The 17,846-nt window shown below is 43.2% G+C and overlaps 1 protein-coding gene across 5 annotated transcripts in view; it reads right to left on the minus strand.

Moving 5' to 3' along the window:
* The window catches only part of LOC141063452 (two pore calcium channel protein 1-like), an 80,920-nt gene that overhangs the window by 44,544 nt on the left and 18,530 nt on the right, over nt 1-17,846 (minus strand). For 4 of the 5 annotated variants that reach the window (XR_012224882.1, XM_073557492.1, XM_073557489.1 and 1 more), the window contains exons 2-4: nt 9,104-9,186; nt 3,989-4,103; nt 626-754 (exon numbers count right to left, since the gene is read on the minus strand). Coding sequence is in view for 4 of the 5 variants with exons in the window: in XM_073557489.1 (XP_073413590.1) it covers nt 626-754; nt 3,989-4,103; nt 9,104-9,186 (327 nt within the window). In the remaining variant the exon portion in view is untranslated. The remainder of the gene's footprint in view (nt 1-625; nt 755-3,988; nt 4,104-9,103; nt 9,187-17,846) is intronic. The other variant, XM_073557491.1, reaches the window with a different exon arrangement.

Raw genomic sequence — 17,846 nt, forward strand, 5'->3', positions numbered from 1 at the left:
CCTGGTGCCACCGACTTCCTACAGCAGCAACCCTGCTCCATTGCCACTCCCTTACCCGGTAAGCTACATTCAGACTATAAGACACATCCCATTTTCCTCCAAAATTTGAGGGTAAAAAGGAGTCGTAGTCCGAAAAATGCGACAATCCTTCGATTGAAGGGATAAACAGTGACTAAACAACACAATTCTACTGGAATAAAGGGTATAACGTACATCAAGAGAGGTACAACGGGGAGCCTGCATTAAATGTCCTGCTCTGGTGTCCGATGCTCTAGCTAGTGATATTCAATTTACTACACCTATGAGAAAGGTTCAAAAATGATGGCTGGAGCTCCATTACAATAATATACCGTACAATAAAATACCATATTCTCGTACTATTGCCGACCGTTGCTGGCTTAGATATATTTTATAATTCAGACAAAGAGGTTGGGGGTTTTGTTGAGGTAGAAGTGCGCAATGTAATGTCATTCTTTTATTCTGCAGAGTAACAGTGGATCACTGCCTGAAATTAAAGGATTGTTATTTCTTTATACTATCATTGTTTCTCCCTTCTGCTACGATGCGGTGTCTTTTTGGTCAATAAAAGCCTTGGATTACAAAAATTAAAATTATTAATACTTACAAATATTGTGACCATTACACAAATGTTCTTTGTATCCTTCCAGAAAACACTACGAGGAGTGACTTTACTAAAATGTACAAGTCGACCAAAAAATGCTAGTAAGCAGAAGACCTCTACTATGGAGGTAGCCTGAAATTAAAAAAGTACAAAAAATATCAATGCTGTGAATACAACACAAATGTTTTCCTTATCCCAGAGATGCAGTAATAACCTTTGAGTACTTCCTTTTTACAGTATCAGCCAAAGACCCCACAGAGAAGGAAGAAATAGATTTCTCCGGCTTCCACCTTCATGATTGTTAAATACATAATGCTAAAGGGCCATGTATGTAATTAGAAAAGATTAAGTGGTCAGTTATTTTAACAAGCTTTGCATAAAATCAGTGGCACAAGCAAATAAATTAAGCTTTGTAATAGAATAGAATATATTGGTGACATATTGCAACATCTATCTTGTTTTAGAGCTTGCATGTTGGATGGAGATTGTTGCTCAACTTGTCTTAACAGAATTCCCCATAGGTACTTTGAATTCAGACCACGATACATACAGTACTTGGTCACTAAATCACTTTCACCCTGTTTTTCTTCAGAAATGCATCAGTGGCCTTAGATGTGTGTTTTTGATCTTTGTCATGTTGGAAAAGTGCACGTCCACCAAGGGCATGGAGTGATGGAAGCATCTTCACTATCAATATAGATAAGTTGATCTGTGAATTCATGATAGTAACAATGAAATTTAGCTCCCCAAGACCCATAGCATTCATGAACTCCACATAAAGGACACTGCCACCATCATGTTTCACTGTAGGTACCATGAATGTTTCCTTGTCATCTTCATCTTTGTGAAGTCATACAGTTTTGAAACCATCAGTCCCAAAAACAATAATCTTGGCCTCATCACTCCAGAGTATAGAATCTCAGTAGTCTCCATATTTTTCAGCATGCTCCCTGGTTAAATAGTAGGTAGCTTTTTTTCATGCATGAGCTGTAGGAGAGGTTTCTTTCGGGGACAACACCCATGCATGTCAATCCTCTGCAGTATACACCGTATTTTGTCACAGGAAACACTCACCCTGGTTTGGCTTTCAACTTCTTTAGCTGACTGCAGTGAACTTGCATGTCAATTTTCTTCAACCGTTCTCATCAGAAGGTGCTTCTGTTTAGTTGTTGATTTCCATGGTCGGATGTAGATCCATATTTGTTAAAATTGTTATAACTTTTGCTGCTGTATTTTGACTGATCATTAATGCTTTGCTTAAATTCTTGTAGCCATCACCTTTCTTATGTAAATAAATTAATGTGACATTTCTCTTCTAGGTGGTGCCATGAAGTGCCAGATGAAATAAGGCAGGGTTTTTTTTTTGTTAAGTAGCGCCCCTTTTGTTGTCGACTGTCTTCTGGACATCTGTTTAATGAATAATTAGACTTCCATGTGGTTGAATTCATGTTGATTGGAATTTTGTTGTCTAAGCTATCTTTGTTCCTAAGACTTTCATTGGGGTGTACCAATTTTTGCATCATGTACTTAAATGGATTTGTTAGGAAAATTACTATTTTTTGGGGTGTGCAAATGAAAAAAATATTTTTTTGCCATCAATGGCCCACATTTGCATGAGTATTTTTTTCTATGGTATCCTAGAAAAAATGCATCTTCTACCAAATTTATTTTACTACTGTGCTGGATTCGCAGCCACCTTGCCAAGTATTGCAGCATAATGTCTTCTCAGCTGCTCTCTGTAAAAGAGCAAGAACAGAAAATGAAGAGCAGGAATTAATCTCTGTTTTCTGCAAATGGTAGACTTGATAGCAGCTTGTCTCCACTCACTAGCATAGAGACAAATGAAGACTTGAGCAACAGCCTGTAGAAGAGAAAACTGGAGAAAAATGCAGGATGCAAGTCATATAAAGCCAGCAGTATAACTCCTCATGTAGTCACAGGACAGCTTATTCTAAAAAGTTATCTGAAACAACAGGTACTCTTTACAGCTTTGCTTCCTGCTTCAGGCTCAGAGTTCAACTAACTGATCATGTGATCAGTGTGCACCAATCAGAAATAGAGAGCTGCTGGTTCTCCTATAGTCAGTCCAGCTGTTTGTGAGAAAGATGTCAGACAGCCCCACTTTCTGCTGTGACAGAGCTGCTGTAATAGTTGCATGTACAGAGAGAAAATATATAGTTAGAAAATTAAAATAGAAAAATAATAAAACTCTTATGTTAACTATAAACACAGGCAAGGGAATTTGTCACTAGATTCATGCTGCTCGAACCACAGGCTTTTTTCTCTGAAACACTCGAGCATTAGTTTAAAGAGCCGGCCGGTGATCATAGGAAGAGGCACGAGTAGTCCGGCGAGTCCTCTCACTTATCTGGTGTGATGGGATGAGGAACCAGCTGGGGAGCTGCACCATACTAGGCACATCTCTCCCTATGGATTCCTGGTTGGCTTTTCAATCTATGTTTTTTCGGTGACATTTAAAAGTCATCGGACTTCCAGACTCTGAATCATGTTGTTCGACGACTGGAATCTCGTAACAGATTACCTTGAAAAAGGACCTGTCAGTAGGTTAAAGCGCCATATTGGAGTTCAGATTTTGCTGGAATGGTTTGAGGGTGCCACGTCATTAGCAGAGCCCCTAAAGTGCCAGAACAGTGGAACCACCCCATAAGAGACCCCATTTTACAAAACTACACCCCCAATGAATTCTTCTAGGGGCGCAGTGAGCATGTTGACAACGCATGTGCCTCACAGAATGTTATACCATTGGGCGGTGAAGAAAGAATAATTACATTTCTACCACTAAAATGTTGTTCTAGCTCCAAATTTTAAATTTTTATAAGGTCTAATAGGAAGAAATGGACCTCACAGTTTGTTTTGCAATCGGTACATGTCATCGGGAAATACTTTTCAGGCATAGTACTTCTGACATGGTCTAAGCAGGCCACCGTCACTGACAGACCTGGATGTCATGACGATCTTGGGTTGCCATGGCGACCATCGAGCCTTTGCGATGATGTCTCAAGGGCGCCAATCGGATGGAAGAGGGAGCTCCCTCCCTATCCTCCTAAAAGTTCCGATTGACAGAGATTGCATCATTTAGGGGGTTAAACAGCCAAGGCGGTGCGGGCACCACTCAGGGATGTCATAGCCAGGGCTCGGCTATCACGTAAACTGAGCTCCTGGCGACGATTACACTGGCACAGCTCCTATGCAAGCATGATCGCCATGATGTACCTATAGGTTTTTAGTCGGGACACCTACTTGATCATAACATATAGGTTCGTCAAATGTTGTGAAGGGGTTAAATCCGTCAGAAAGAAAAAAAAAAAAAAAAAAAAACACATTAACTAAGAATTTGATACTCACCAGAAATGGGAGATGGTAAACTGCAGGTTCTTCAAAAATGGCCAGTGCCAAGTCAACAGTGATACAGACATAGGTGAGTACTTGCATAACCCAGTGGTTGTAAAAATAGTAAAGTCTTAAGAAAAAGAAAAAAAAAATTTACTACATTATACAAAGGAAAAGTTGCAACAAAATATAGTGAAAGAATAATTATCTCAATTATATTATAATAGTCATCAAATGCTTTCATCACTTTTATGCAAAATTATATCAGAGCAGAAAAAGAATTTACAGAATGTTCCTCTTTGGATGCAAAAAATTGAACAAGATAGTTGTGTCAAAATCCATCAACTTCTCAACTCGCCGCTAGAGTTGAGCGAATTTTTTAAAATTCGATTACAATCGATGAAGTAGTATTTGAAATATTTGCTGAACGTCATTGGAATCAATGGGAGTAGAAATGAATGAATATGTTCGGAATTGATCGTCAAACAAATTCGGTAGGGTAACAATATGTCACGAATATGGCAAATTCAGATTCGGCAACCAAATCCGAACATATTCACTCAACTCTACTGACTACTAATGATGAGAAACAAGTGGTCTTGCGGACTTGTTGTCCCGCTGGTCATCTCTACTACGGGATAGACTTGCTGTCCGCCTTTCTGCACGTCTGTAGTTTACTCCTGCTGAATTCCTTCTTCATTTGAATCAATGTACAGATACAGTTTGGACGAGCACGCTTGCATTGTGTAAACTTATTGGAAAACCAAGTCTTTAAAAAGATGCCAAAGTGAGTTTCTAAAGAAGATTGGAAGTTGAAATCCTCCATCCAAATCATGTATTCTGTCATTGGTGAATAAGCTTGAACGTACAGGAACATTGCTGAATAGGCATGAAGGAGGACATCTGAAAACGTCCACTGGATTTTTTCCTTTGGGGCCATTTGAAGAGTCAGTTGAACAGTAATAAAGAAACGAACATTATAGGCACTTTGAAAGAACATACAACGAGAAATTCAGGCTATGACCCCAGACTTACCGCAGAATACGTTGAACAATATGCAAGTGTGCTTGGATGCAAACGGTAGAAATGTTCAAAACATCAGTTTCTCAAGAAGCAAGGTATGCACAGTCCAAGTTTCAGTAACATAGATCGTCTCTTTCAGAAGTTATCGCAATTTGTCCAGGTAAAGTAGTGAGTGAATCACCACGTATTATATAATAAATTGAGGGTGAGAGAGTGGCGATAACTAATTGGGGGGTGGGGGACATGTAATTATAATGAATTAGGTGAGTAGAAGGTGCTCAAAGGTGAAGTGTTCTGGACAATGGAGAGGGACTGTTAATGAATTGGAGGAAAGAGTACAGTGGCTAATTTATATATTTATTGAGCAGTGGAAAAGTGGGGGGGGCACACTGGTGGGTTAATCAATTTACATTTGGAATGGTGTGTTGCATAATAGCTAATTGAGGAAACAAATGTGTACATATACGTGACCTTTTTTATTTTCAGGGCGGTAAGCTCTGAAGTGACCAAGTCCCGGTGTTAGGACCTCGTCATGAAGGTTTGACAATATGAAGAAAAAGGCTGTAATCAAAATGAGACGTCAGCGGTAAGTTACTAGTTGTAAACACTTATTTTGTACAGGGGTATTGTATAGTTGCACGTTTACACAAACTGACTGGTGACACTAAACGACCAATAAACGGTAAATCGTTACCGATCGGCAGTCATTTACTGCTGTCTGAACAAGCTATTAAACAATGCGTAACTGAGCAATTCGTTCCATATTATATAGCATCCCCTGTTACATATAGTGCTGTCCCTTATCACACAGAATTCTCTTTTGTCATAGGTGTAAAATGGGTTGGTCACCAAATTTTGCAGTATAAACTATATACATTAAAAAAAAAAAAAATTCTTACACCTTATGAAGCTGGTTTACTTGCTTTGAAAATCAAAGTCACAATGGCTGAATAATTCCGATATTAAAACTAAAATATGAGAAATTTCACAAGTCCAAGTATAATCAGTCTCCGCTTCCCATCCTGACTGACAGCTGCAGCTTGTACTGGACAGTGTGAGATCTTGCAGCAGAAAGAATGGACACTAAGGAGCTGTGCAACAAGTTAGGAGGATGGAGAATGAGGGAGTAGAAAACGGAGTTTAAGGGCAAGTGCTGCTGGTGGTGTACCTGCCTCTCTTTTGAAGCAGAAGACACTTCTGAATAATGCCGGCGGCATTTTTCCTAAAGCGTCTTCTTTACGGCAGTGTATTTTATTTATTTTTTTGCATTTTTTCCTTTTCTACTTAAGAAAGCTTGGAATCCTCCATAAGAATAGTCAGGTCACTTCTTACAGCCACTTCATAGCTTTAGAAGTCTGAAGTGGTTAAAAGATGTTAGAAAAGGCGTCACATATAAATAGCAGTCAATTTTAAATTTTTAATTGTTTTGGGAATTTTTAGCACTTTTTTTTTTCATGCAAATTCCAGGTGGAATCTCCTTGAAGAAGACATCATGTTCACTTACCTTAAACTTTCAAAAATAATCAGCCATTCTGACAAGGACATGATAACTTCCAAATTTGATACAACCCTTACGTAATGCATCTGCATTAATTCACTAATTTGCACTTTTGGGCAGAAAATAAAGCAAGCTTGCCTCATTAGTCTGGAAAGTATTTGGGGGAAGCTGAAAAAGTGAAAGTTTATGCCTTTCAAATTGAGGAACAGTCTACTAGGAGAAACTGCTTTCAGTGGTGATAAAATGGATACATTTACGGTTAGCACATCATGAATACTCCCGCTGCTTTACTGATAAACACAAAATGTAAGAAAATTGAAGGACGTTTGACTTTAGTAACATTCACTAGAAATAATGATTGGAAAATAAAAAAAATGCATTAGAAATTCAGGTTCTGTTTCAGAAAAACAAGTATTATGCCAAAACATGGCAAAAGTTCAATCATTATGCTGACTAAATCATTTTCACAAAACATTTGTTCTTTGGGAGCCTGTGCCAGGTTGGTGGTGCGGGGTGGGTAGTGCACACAAGCTCTACTGCCCAAATCTACACTACAACTCTAATGCAGAAGCATGGCATAAAGATACCTGCTGTTTTACCTTAGTCTCATCTGTGTTTTTAAATGAGACCTTACCAGTAGATTTTACGCGAGTTAACCCTACAAGAAGTGCACAGCCTGCGGTCCCAGGGCTACATGTGGCCCACTATACCCTTCTATGTGGCCCTCAACCATCTGGTCACATATGTTTCACAGTGTCTGGTAGATGTTCCCATGTGTTTTACAAGTCAAGGAGAAAAGGAGGGGCGGGTAGCACCATAGGGACAGTTAGTAATGGTGCACTGTGTGGCCATCTTTAGGGCCCCCATATTTTGGCATAGCGAGGAAACCCCATAGCATGGAAAGGAAATGATGAGATGAAGTGACTATGCACGAGTGCTGCTATATTCATTGGGATTAAGGGGCTAGGCAAAACACTCAACTTTCAGCATCTCTCATAAAAGGGGTTATCCACAGGATAGGTTATACCTTAATGATCGGTGAGGGCCCAACTGCTGAGACCAGCACCAATAGGCAGAACATGCATGATGGGGCACTATTACCCCTGGTTCAAAATGCAGCAGCTGGTGAGATGCCCAACTGCTGCTCCATTCATTTTCTATGGCACTGCTAGAATTAGTTGCGCGCCGCGCTTAGCAGCCCCATAGAGAATGAATGGAGCAACAGTTGGGCATGTGGACTGCTCATTGTATCAAGTATAAAATATCCCTATTCTCCCGATCTCTGCGGGTCCCACCCATCAGACCCCCACAATCAACCAGTTCCCATCGATTGTGTAGATTTGTGCTAATTAGTTTTCACCGAACAAACCCTTCAACTACAATGGAAAAAGTTTAATGTTTGGTCTCTTCATTTCTGGATTGTTAGTGGGGAGAAGGGGACATTTATCCTCCTGATGAGTGGGAGTTCTAAGAATAGATGTAGCACCTATTAGATATTTATGGCACATACTTTTAAATATGATTTCAGAAGGTGATACTCCCAATACTCAAATTTATTGTGGCTCTTGGGGTTGGTTCAATCTAACAAAGTGGCTATCAGATCAAAGAAGGTTATGAACCCCTGCTCTAGTAAGTGAAGCCAAGGAGTGTGAACCAGGCTTCACTGCACCTGACCAGTGTCTACAAATGAAGAAGCCACAAGTGGGACTTCGACTTGGCTATCAGTGATGTCAATATTCAAGCAAAATGTAAATCAAGGAGAAACAGGCTTATAGGAGTAGGGCCACATTAGCCCTAGAGCAACACTTAAATGTTCCCATTTGCAAATGCCAGCTGCTCCATTATTTGTTTGGCAAGACAGCCGAGCAGTCAGTCAAGCAGGTTGTCATCGGGCAGGGAGTAATGATGAAGTTGTGGCACTCACAATGCATGGGTTCACTCCCAGTGCACTTCTAGCTTGATTAGCATACATGTCCAGAAAATGATTTTTTAAGGATATATAGGTATGTACTACCTTGTATTTTCAAGACCTACATGACCAAAAAGTTGGTGACAGATTACCTCTAAAAAAAAAAAAAAAAAAAAAAAAAGGTTGACTGCCACAAGGATGAAGCCGCTGAAGCAAACCGCACATCGGGTGTGGTGTGGACCTGGTACTTGGAAAACTTATCTGTGTGGCACTAAGCAGGTGCATATTTGTCCCAGAGCATAGTGGAGTGGTGTTTTAGGAAATTTCCATGTTGCTGCACTTCTTAAGATCGTTGGGATGCTTCCAGTCAGAGAATTGTACCCCTAACTCACTCATCTACACAAATCCTTCTTACTTTGGGAATGTTTGGTGCTTTAGTTCTAATTCCCACCATTTATTTCTCATTTATGTACCTGCAATATATAAATCTGTACTGCATCCTGCTGTCCCCTTGTGCAGCAATCTAGTAGATAATCCAGGCTGTCACTTCTTGTTTTATGTCTTTTGTTTTTAACCCATGTGTCTTTTATACATTTAAAATTTGATGTAATTTAAGTCTTGTATTTTACTCAATTTCCCATTAGCCTCACATTCTGTTTTAGCATTTGCTTTATAGAAAAGTACAGTACATCATGCTCACCTGATTGCTTCGGGTGATGTTTCAAAAGGAATATTTCTGTTGTACTGAGCATCATAAACATAGGCAGCAGCCAGAAGTAATTTCTAAGAAAAAAAGAAAAACTACGTTATAGCAAATGTATAGTTTAGAATAAAAGAGAGCAAACTAAAAACATCAATAAGGGGTGGCACGGTGGCTCAGTGGTTAGCACTCCAGCCTTGCAGCGCTGGACTCCTCCTCCCACCAATGACAACATCTGCAAGGAGTTTGTATGTTCTCCCCGTGTTGGCGTGGGTTTCCTTTCACACTCCAAAGACATACTGATAGGGAATTTAGATTGTGAGCCCCATTGGGGACAGTGATGATAATGTGTGCAAACTGTAAAGCACTGCGGAATATGTTAGCGCTATATAAAAATAAAGATTATTATTATTCTGCGTGATGCAGTAATAAAAGGTATAGTACTATAAATTTTGACTTGGCCCCGAAGTTTAGGAGACTATAAGGTCCCTTCTACTGCTATGCATTTTTTAAATTCAGGGTAATTGTCTTCCAAACCACCACGCTAAAGCTACAGGGTAGGTGCAACTAAAATCCATTTGGGTAATCAGTCTCCACATAATGCGACTTTTTGGGTTGGCTGCATACTTACTATAGCATTTTGTCAGCCACATTATAAGGGTGTGTTCAGATGAAGAAGGTGGTCAACATTGTGGCTGACCCTCTCTTGAATTTGCAGTTTTCACTTCCACTAGACCACATGTGGATTACTGTGTGGCCACATGCTGCAGAATCCACATGTAAGCCAATCTGATAACGTCACTTTGTGAAAACATTTGCAAATCATTGAAAATATGTGTATCAGTACACATCAGCAACATGGGTTTCTCATAAAAATGGACGGGGGGGGGGGGGGGGGGGTCTTTCTTGGAGCCTTCATTGGGGGACACAGGTTCCCATGGGTGTATGCTGCTGTCGCTAGGAGGCTGACACTATGCAAATAAGAAAAAGTTAGCTCCTCCCCAGCAGTATACACCTACCGACAGGCCCAAATTACCTCAGCTGGTGCTAAAGCAGTATAAGGAGCTACTATAAGAAACTCAACCGTAAGAACTCAACCTATGTACCAACCAAACAAGGCACATTAGCCAACACGGTACAACATTAAGGGAGGGTGCTGTGTCCCCCAATGAAGGCTCCAAGAAAGATTTTACGGTAAGTACCAAAAATCCCCCTTTCTTTCTCGCTTCATTGGGGAACACAGGTTACCACGGGACGTTCAAAAGCAGTCCCCAGGGCGGGAAAGAAATGCTGAGAGAAAGGAACTTAGGTCGGCCGGTGTGAGACCGCCACCTGCAGTATCTTCCTTCCTAAGCCTGCATCAGCAGAAGCGCGAGTATCTACCTTGTAGAATTTCATGAAGGTATGGAGTGACGACCAGGTAGCGGCCTTGCAAACCTGCAATGCCGAAGCCTGGTGACGAACAGCCCAGAAAGCTCCAACAGCCCTGGTAGAGTGGGCCCTCACCCCCGGAGGAGGCTGTTTGTCCTGGATGCGGTATGCCTCTAGAACCGCTGAACGAATCCAACGAGCAATGGTGGATTTGGAGGCTGGGAACCCTTTTCGATGACCATCCGAGACGACAAACAGGGAGTCGGACTGACGGAAAGGAGCACTCCTAGCAAGGTAGATTCGAATTGCTCTGACCAAGTCCAACTTGTGCAGGGATCTTTCCAAGGGATGAGTTGGAAAGGGACACAGAGAGGGCAGGACGATGTCCTCATTGATGTGAAAAGCAGAGACCACCTTAGGCAGAAAGGCCGCAACTGGTATGAGCACTACCTTATCCTGGTGCAAAACCAGGAAAGGGGAACGGCAGGACAATGCTGCCAACTCAGAGACCCTCCGAATAGAAGTGATAGCGACTAGGAATGCGACCTTCCACGAGAGGAGGGAAAGAGAAATGTCCCGAATCGGCTCAAAAAGGCGCACGCTGAAGAGCGCTTAAAACAAGATTCAAATCCCATGGATCGACAGGAGACTGGCAAGGAGGCGCTATGTGAGCGACGCCCTGAAGAAAAGTCTTTACCTGGGGAAAAGAAGCCAGATATCTTTGGAAAAGGATAGAGCGGACACCTGACCCTTTAATGTACTGAGGGAAAGGCCGGAGTCGAGACCCGTCTGCAGAAAACCCAGAACAGAAGGAAGAGAAAAAGTCATAGGAAACACACTGTTGTCCTCACACCAACGAAAAAAGCTTTCCAACATCTGTGATAGATGCGAGATGACACTGGCTTCCTTGCCTTAATCATGGTCTGGATGACCTTGTGGGAAAAACCTGCATCTCTCAGGACCGCGGCCTCAACGGCCATGCCATTAAATTCAGAGACCGAGAATTCGGGTGGAAGAGGAGCCCCTGTGATAGAGGATCCGGACGGTCTGGAAGCCTCCAGGGGACGTCCGAGAGAATGTTTACTAGCTCCGCATACCAGGCCCTTTGTGGCCAATCTGGAGCTACTAACAGAACGGGAACCCCTTCTGCCTTTATCTTTTTTACGATTCTTGGGATCAGGGGAAGAGGTGGAAAAAGATAAGGCATGCGAAACTGGGACCAAGGGAATACCAGAGTGTCGGAACCGATAGCCATCGGATAACGAGACCTGGCTACGTACTGGTGAACCTTGTGGTTTGCTCGAGATGCCATGAGGTCGACGTCCGGAACACCCCACCTCAGACAAATTTGGTGAAAGACGTCGGGGTTGAGAGCCCACTCGCCTGACACTAGCCCTTGACTGCTCAGGAAATTGGCTTCCCAGTTGTCCACTCCTGGAATGTGTACGGCTGATATGGCGGGAACATGGCTTTCCGCCCAACGCAGATTCTTTGCCACCTCCAGCATGATCTGCTTGCTGCGAGTTCCGCCTTGGTGGTTTATGAACGCCACGGCCGAGGCGTTGTCCGACTGGATGCGGACCGGCTTCCCCGCGAGAATGGGCTTCCAGCGGATGAGGGCAAGAAAGATTGGCCTGATGTCCAAGAGATTGATTGGTAGGAGAGCTTCCTGAGCATCCCAGTGGCCCTGCTCCGTTAGGTGGAGAAAAACCACTCCCCAACCCAGGAAACTGGCATCGGTGGTGATGACCTGCCATCGAATGGGAAGGAAGGATCTCCCGCGTAGGACCGAGGTGGGAAACATCCACCAGGTTAGGGATTGCCTCACCTTGAGAGGCAGAAGCGCTGGGTGGTCCAGGGAGGATGGCGTCTTGTCCCTAGCAGACAGGAGGGCCAGCTGGAGAGGGCGGGAGTGAGACTGGGCATATGGCACTGCTTCGAAGGAAGCAATCATCTTCCCTAGGACTCTCATGCAGAGCCAAATGGGAAGAGGGACCGTGCGCTTTAGGGCTTTGATCTCCCGTCGGAGGGAAGAAATTTTCTTCTTTGGAAGGAAGACTCGAGCTTGGCTGGTGTCGAATTCCATGCCCAGAAATACGAGACGCTGAGTTGGGATCAGGATAGACTTCTCTTTGTTGACTATCCAGCCGAGGCGATGCAGCATGTCCAGAGTGATCTGGAGGCTGTGATTGCAGTCTCTGCGAGATGGACCCTTGATCAGGAGATCGTCGAGATAAGGGATTATAAGAATCCCCTTTGAACGAAGGATGGCCATGACCGCCGCCATGATCTTCGTGAAGACTCTGGGGGCGGACACCAGACCGAATGGGAGAGCTGTGAACTGATAATGGTACTCCTGTATGGCAAATCTGAGGAACTTCTGATGCTGCACACAAACAGGAACATGCAAGTAAGCGTCCTGAATGTCCACAGAGCAAAGATATTCCCCCGGTTCCATGGAGGCGATCACTGAGCGCAAGGACTCCATTCGAAAATGGCGAACCCGAAGGTGACGATTCAACTGCTTGAGGTCCAAGATAGGTCGAAGGGCGCCGTCCTTTTTTGGGACTACAAACAGGTTTGAGTAAAACCCGGAAAACCGTTCGTGCCAAGGAACGGGTACGATCACTCCTAAGTTTAGGAGAAACGAGACAGCCTGGGAAAGCCCTGGGGCATGAGAGGGCTGTTTTGGTGGATGAGAAAGGAAGAAACGTCCCTTTGGGGGCGAAGAAAATTCTATTTTGTAGCCTGATGTGACAACCTCCCTGACCCAGGAGTCGTTGACCGCCGCCAACCAAGTTTCCTTGAAAAGAAGAAGCCTACCTCCCACCCTGGAAAGATTCCCAGGTGGGGGTGACCCATCACTTAGAGGAAAATCTGTGACCGCGAGAACCGGAGGGCTTAGAGGGGCAGCTCCTAGACCTCCAGCGAGGGAGGTCAAGACACTATCTGTGTCTTGAATCCAGCTCCTCTTCATAGCTGAGGATGACATCAGGAGCCCTCGGGAAGAAGGTCCTGGGAAAACAATCCTCCTTCCCGCACCGTGTCCCGACGGAGCAGAAGACAGTGTCACCCCTTAAGAATAAGGGGGAAGGCTACCATCGGTGACCACCGTCTTCCTCTCAGCCCTCTCCGAGGAGAGGGGTGAGGAGGGGAATAGGCAAGGACTGGCCACCGAGAGTCGCCCTGAAACACCCTTACGGGGGACAGGGGACAAAGTCCTGCCAGCGGGTCCAAGAGTAGGCGATGTGGGTGATACCACACTGCTCTCTCGGTCGTTTAAATGTGGGAAAACAGGATGAGCATTCTGCACCCTGTTACCCGACGAGCTGTATCTGAAAAATAAAGGTGAAAAGATTAATAACACACACAAAACCTGTAAAGAAAAAAATACTGCGGATCTGGTGTTAGATCCAGGTCCGCCTCCTTCAAACACTAAGCAAAAACTGAGGTAATTTGGGCCTGTCGGTAGGTGTATACTGCTGGTGAGGAGCTAACTTTTTCTTATTTGCATAGTGTCAGCCTCCTAGCGACAGCAGCATACACCCATGGTAACCTGTGTCCCCTGATAGGAACTGAAGGAGTTAAATTGAGTTCTGTCTATGTTGCATTCTCTTGTTTAAAACCTTATCTGTTCTTCGAGGAGATGTCTCAGACATCTCCCTTGTGAACCAAGGTCAAATACCTCTGCTTTTTCGCCTAAATGACTTTCTTTGTCGAAAACAAGTTGTAAAATCATTTGTACTGCGCATGTCTGTAAAATGTTTAAATTCTTTACTATAAAAGACGGAAGCCTAACTGATAAGCCAGAGGCGTCTTGAGAGGCATCCCGAGTGGTATTATACAGCCGTGTCTGTGTTATCCTTCTCGACGGAGCAATTGATTAGAGACATATGGTGCTTCACACCTAACAACATCGGTCCTTCAGATGAAAGCGTAATCTGAGGGATCCCGACAGTTTCCTGGCGCCCGAAACAGGGACCTGATATAGGCACCTCTCCAAGACTACCCGATCTACAGACCACTCCAGTTACTGATGAAATTGTGAACAGCAGACCTAAACACCTGGCCAGGTAAGAGATCAATTTTTCTCTTCTCTGCTCTTCATAATCTATCATTATAACTAAGGTCCGTATAAAGGGGAATCTAGTAGAGGAGGGGGCCGTAAAATCAGGTCCATATAAGAACTCTGAGGAAATCGGGTGTGACACGCATATGTAATTTCTGCTCGAATGAGAGGTTACTGTAGGTTCTGTGTGTGCACAGCTATTTTTAGAAAAAGAGCTGATGCAAATCAAAATGGGAGAGGTCTGACATTACGGAATATAAGGCTGGGTGAACAGTTCATACTGCGCAGCCCGGACGGACAAGTTTTTCACAATAGACGATTCCGCACTAGGAATAGAGGAGGTTGTTGAATGGCTACTTTGATTTGAAAGGTTGTGGAAAGTAGAAAAATAAGCTGCACAGTAGGTATTCGTTCAAAGAGTGGTGATATTGCCTAACTGGGTCATGTGACAGCGTCCTTTCGGGGAGGTCACCGCCTAAGCTTAAATCAACACCCTTTACGAATAAACCTTGTGACAGATAAGAGTGTGACCGAATGAGCACAGGACCGTGAAATGAGCCTGTGACAGGATATGACTGAAGAACCCCAGTAGATGGACACTTTATTTACAATCCTGTGTGTTGTGGGAGTATTTCTGTTCGGATGCTACATAGCATATAAGTACACGAAACACGTAGTACACCGAGGAACAGACACTCCATTTAGCCTGTTAGCACCTTAGGAAGAAGGTAACGAGGTATAGTAGAGCCTAGTCTTGAGCTTACCCAATACACCACCTAAGGCAGGGGACTAACAGGAAGACAACAAGAGAGACAGGATAAGAATAAAAGATAAGATGGGGAACAGTCAGGGAAAGATACCTGAAGAAGGAAATCGGTTATGTGATATAATTGAGGATAGATATGGAAGTAGTGCAGCAAAGAACCTGGAAAAAGTATTAATCAAATCCAAAGTGCAAGATAGGCAGGCTGTGTGAATCCTTGTATATATGTCTATGAGAACCTCTGAATAAGATGAGAGATGAGTAATTGAGTATAAAAAAAAAAAAAAAAAAAAATCAGTGAATGAGCACGTATGAATGAATCATCACACATCATTTTTGTGTCAAGAGATTTGTGACCTTTCTAGTTGTGGTGGAATCCCGGACAGATGCGTTATAGATATTTCAAATCTACATCTGAGACTGAATGAATTGAGTAATGATATAGTTCGTGTTATATGTGGCATTACATTGTAAAGTTTCCTGAATGCATTTGGCCAGAAAAAGGGCAAGACATGGTTAATCTCATTATACAGTTATCTGCCCTTACAGTGAAATCCTGTGATTTTGAGTTTCTTTGTAGAAATTGATTTTGATAAGTCTAAAGAACTACAGAATTCTGTGAAGGACGACGCTGCATTCTGACGGGAGGGGTGAAGGATGGCGCTGCGTAGTTTTTCTTCTCCCTTCGCTCTTATCTCTGCCGAGTGTGAGCTGTGCTCAAAATTCTCTGTAATTCTATCCGTAAGGTACGCGCTGAAAGATTTGTGCATTTTAAAGCAACAGTACTTAATTGAAGATTGGAAGTTAAAAGTAAGATATGGTGCCTAATTTAGAAGGGAATTGTAAGTGATTGCTTGGTCATTAATGTGTTTGAACCTGCTTCTAGTTGTGCGATTGATTTGTATAGCAAATTGTGTCAAATTACAAAAGACAGAGAAGGAAGGAAGCAGTAAAACAAGTGGGACAAATATTGAAAAAGGCAAAAATACCAGAGTGTAAATGTTTGGATGTACAAAAAGGCACAGACAAGGGAAGAAAATAGCAAGTGAATAAATGATGCTTGAGAATGTGCAGCAGTGTGGAAGGTGTATTATGAATGTTTGATTGACAAAGTGTAACCAGAGACCCAGACAAAACAGATGGACTTGTAAACACTGTGGTCAGACTCAGACAAACCCAGACTGAATAGCTACTTGTGTGACCTGTGCTACTGACCTAAGAGAATTGCACTAAATCCTATCCAGACTAGATCATAAGAAGCTGACATAATAATAGTGTGGATAGTGGGTAGTAGGGACATTGGCCCTTGAGGAGTAAGCTGACAGTAGACATCAGACGGCCAACCCCATCAGGACCTAGAAGTGTGACTAGAATAAGAAAGATGCAGGTGTATTATCCCTGGAGCCCCTCTGACCAGCTAGCTTTGCTGAAGCAGCTGCCTGCCCCTGAAGACCAACCATTCCCGTTTTACAGACACATAAAGGAAGTACAGCAGACATATAAGTGTACCTGGGCAGACTTAGAGAGGTTGGTGAGTTTAAAGGCAGGTGACGCACTAGATCATATAATTAAGACACACACAGATGTGACAAAGAATCAGGCTTGGGGCATGGATGATAAATCTGCACGATCTGGGGAGACGTACTGTGAGTCACTAAGACAATGGGCTGCAGTGGAACAATCAGAGCAGTCTGTACTCCTGACTAATGTGACACAGCAAAGAGGAGAGAGAGTAGAGATATACCTTGGACGGTTACAGCTGAAATGGGCAGACATGGGGTACATTTGCATAAACCCACTTGATGTTAGAATACTGGTGGATGCATTCATTGACGGTATGAACAAAGACTTACAAGACGCAGTACAGACAGCCAGACCTGAATGGAGACATGTAGATCCGAAAGACCTCCTTAAGGTAGCTAAAGAAATTGAGCAAACAAGGACAATAAAACGACCTGTCATGTATGCTGGAGCACAAGGAAAAAAGTGGAGACGTAATAGGGAAGGCATGTGAGATGACACTGACGTTTCTTTTGACAATCTGTTCCCCACATGACATCCATGCCATACTCCTACAAGTTCAACCAAAACATCTGTCTATGGCCAGACAGCTCCGACTTGAGTGTGCTCTACTAATTCCTGAGTATGTCACTCCTCAAAAGATGTAACGTTCTGAATCCAGCCACCCTCCTGCCTGTGGATTCAGAAAAGGGGGAATTGGTGACCGTATTGGCAAGTGAGGAAGGATACTTTGACATGACGCATGAACATGTCTGCATAGAACTGATGAGTCAGGAGACAGTTGGGTTTGCACACATTCATGAAAAACCTGTTCCTAATGCAGACTTTGAGTTTCTTTTTTGTAGATGGCCCCAGATACCACCAGGATGGACGATTCTACACTGGATATGCAGTAGTATCCTCACATGAGGTAATCCGAGCGGAACCACTCTCTCCTCACATGTCGGCGCAGGAGGCAGAGTTGAAGGCACTCACTGAGGCGTGTAGAGCCGCTGCAGGTAAAGTCGCTAATATTTTCA

The sequence above is a fragment of the Dendrobates tinctorius genome, unplaced genomic scaffold, assembly GCF_039654945.1.
Source record: "Dendrobates tinctorius isolate UK_male_01 unplaced genomic scaffold, ASM3965494v1 ptg000250l, whole genome shotgun sequence".
NCBI classification, from domain to species: domain Eukaryota; kingdom Metazoa; phylum Chordata; class Amphibia; order Anura; family Dendrobatidae; genus Dendrobates; species Dendrobates tinctorius.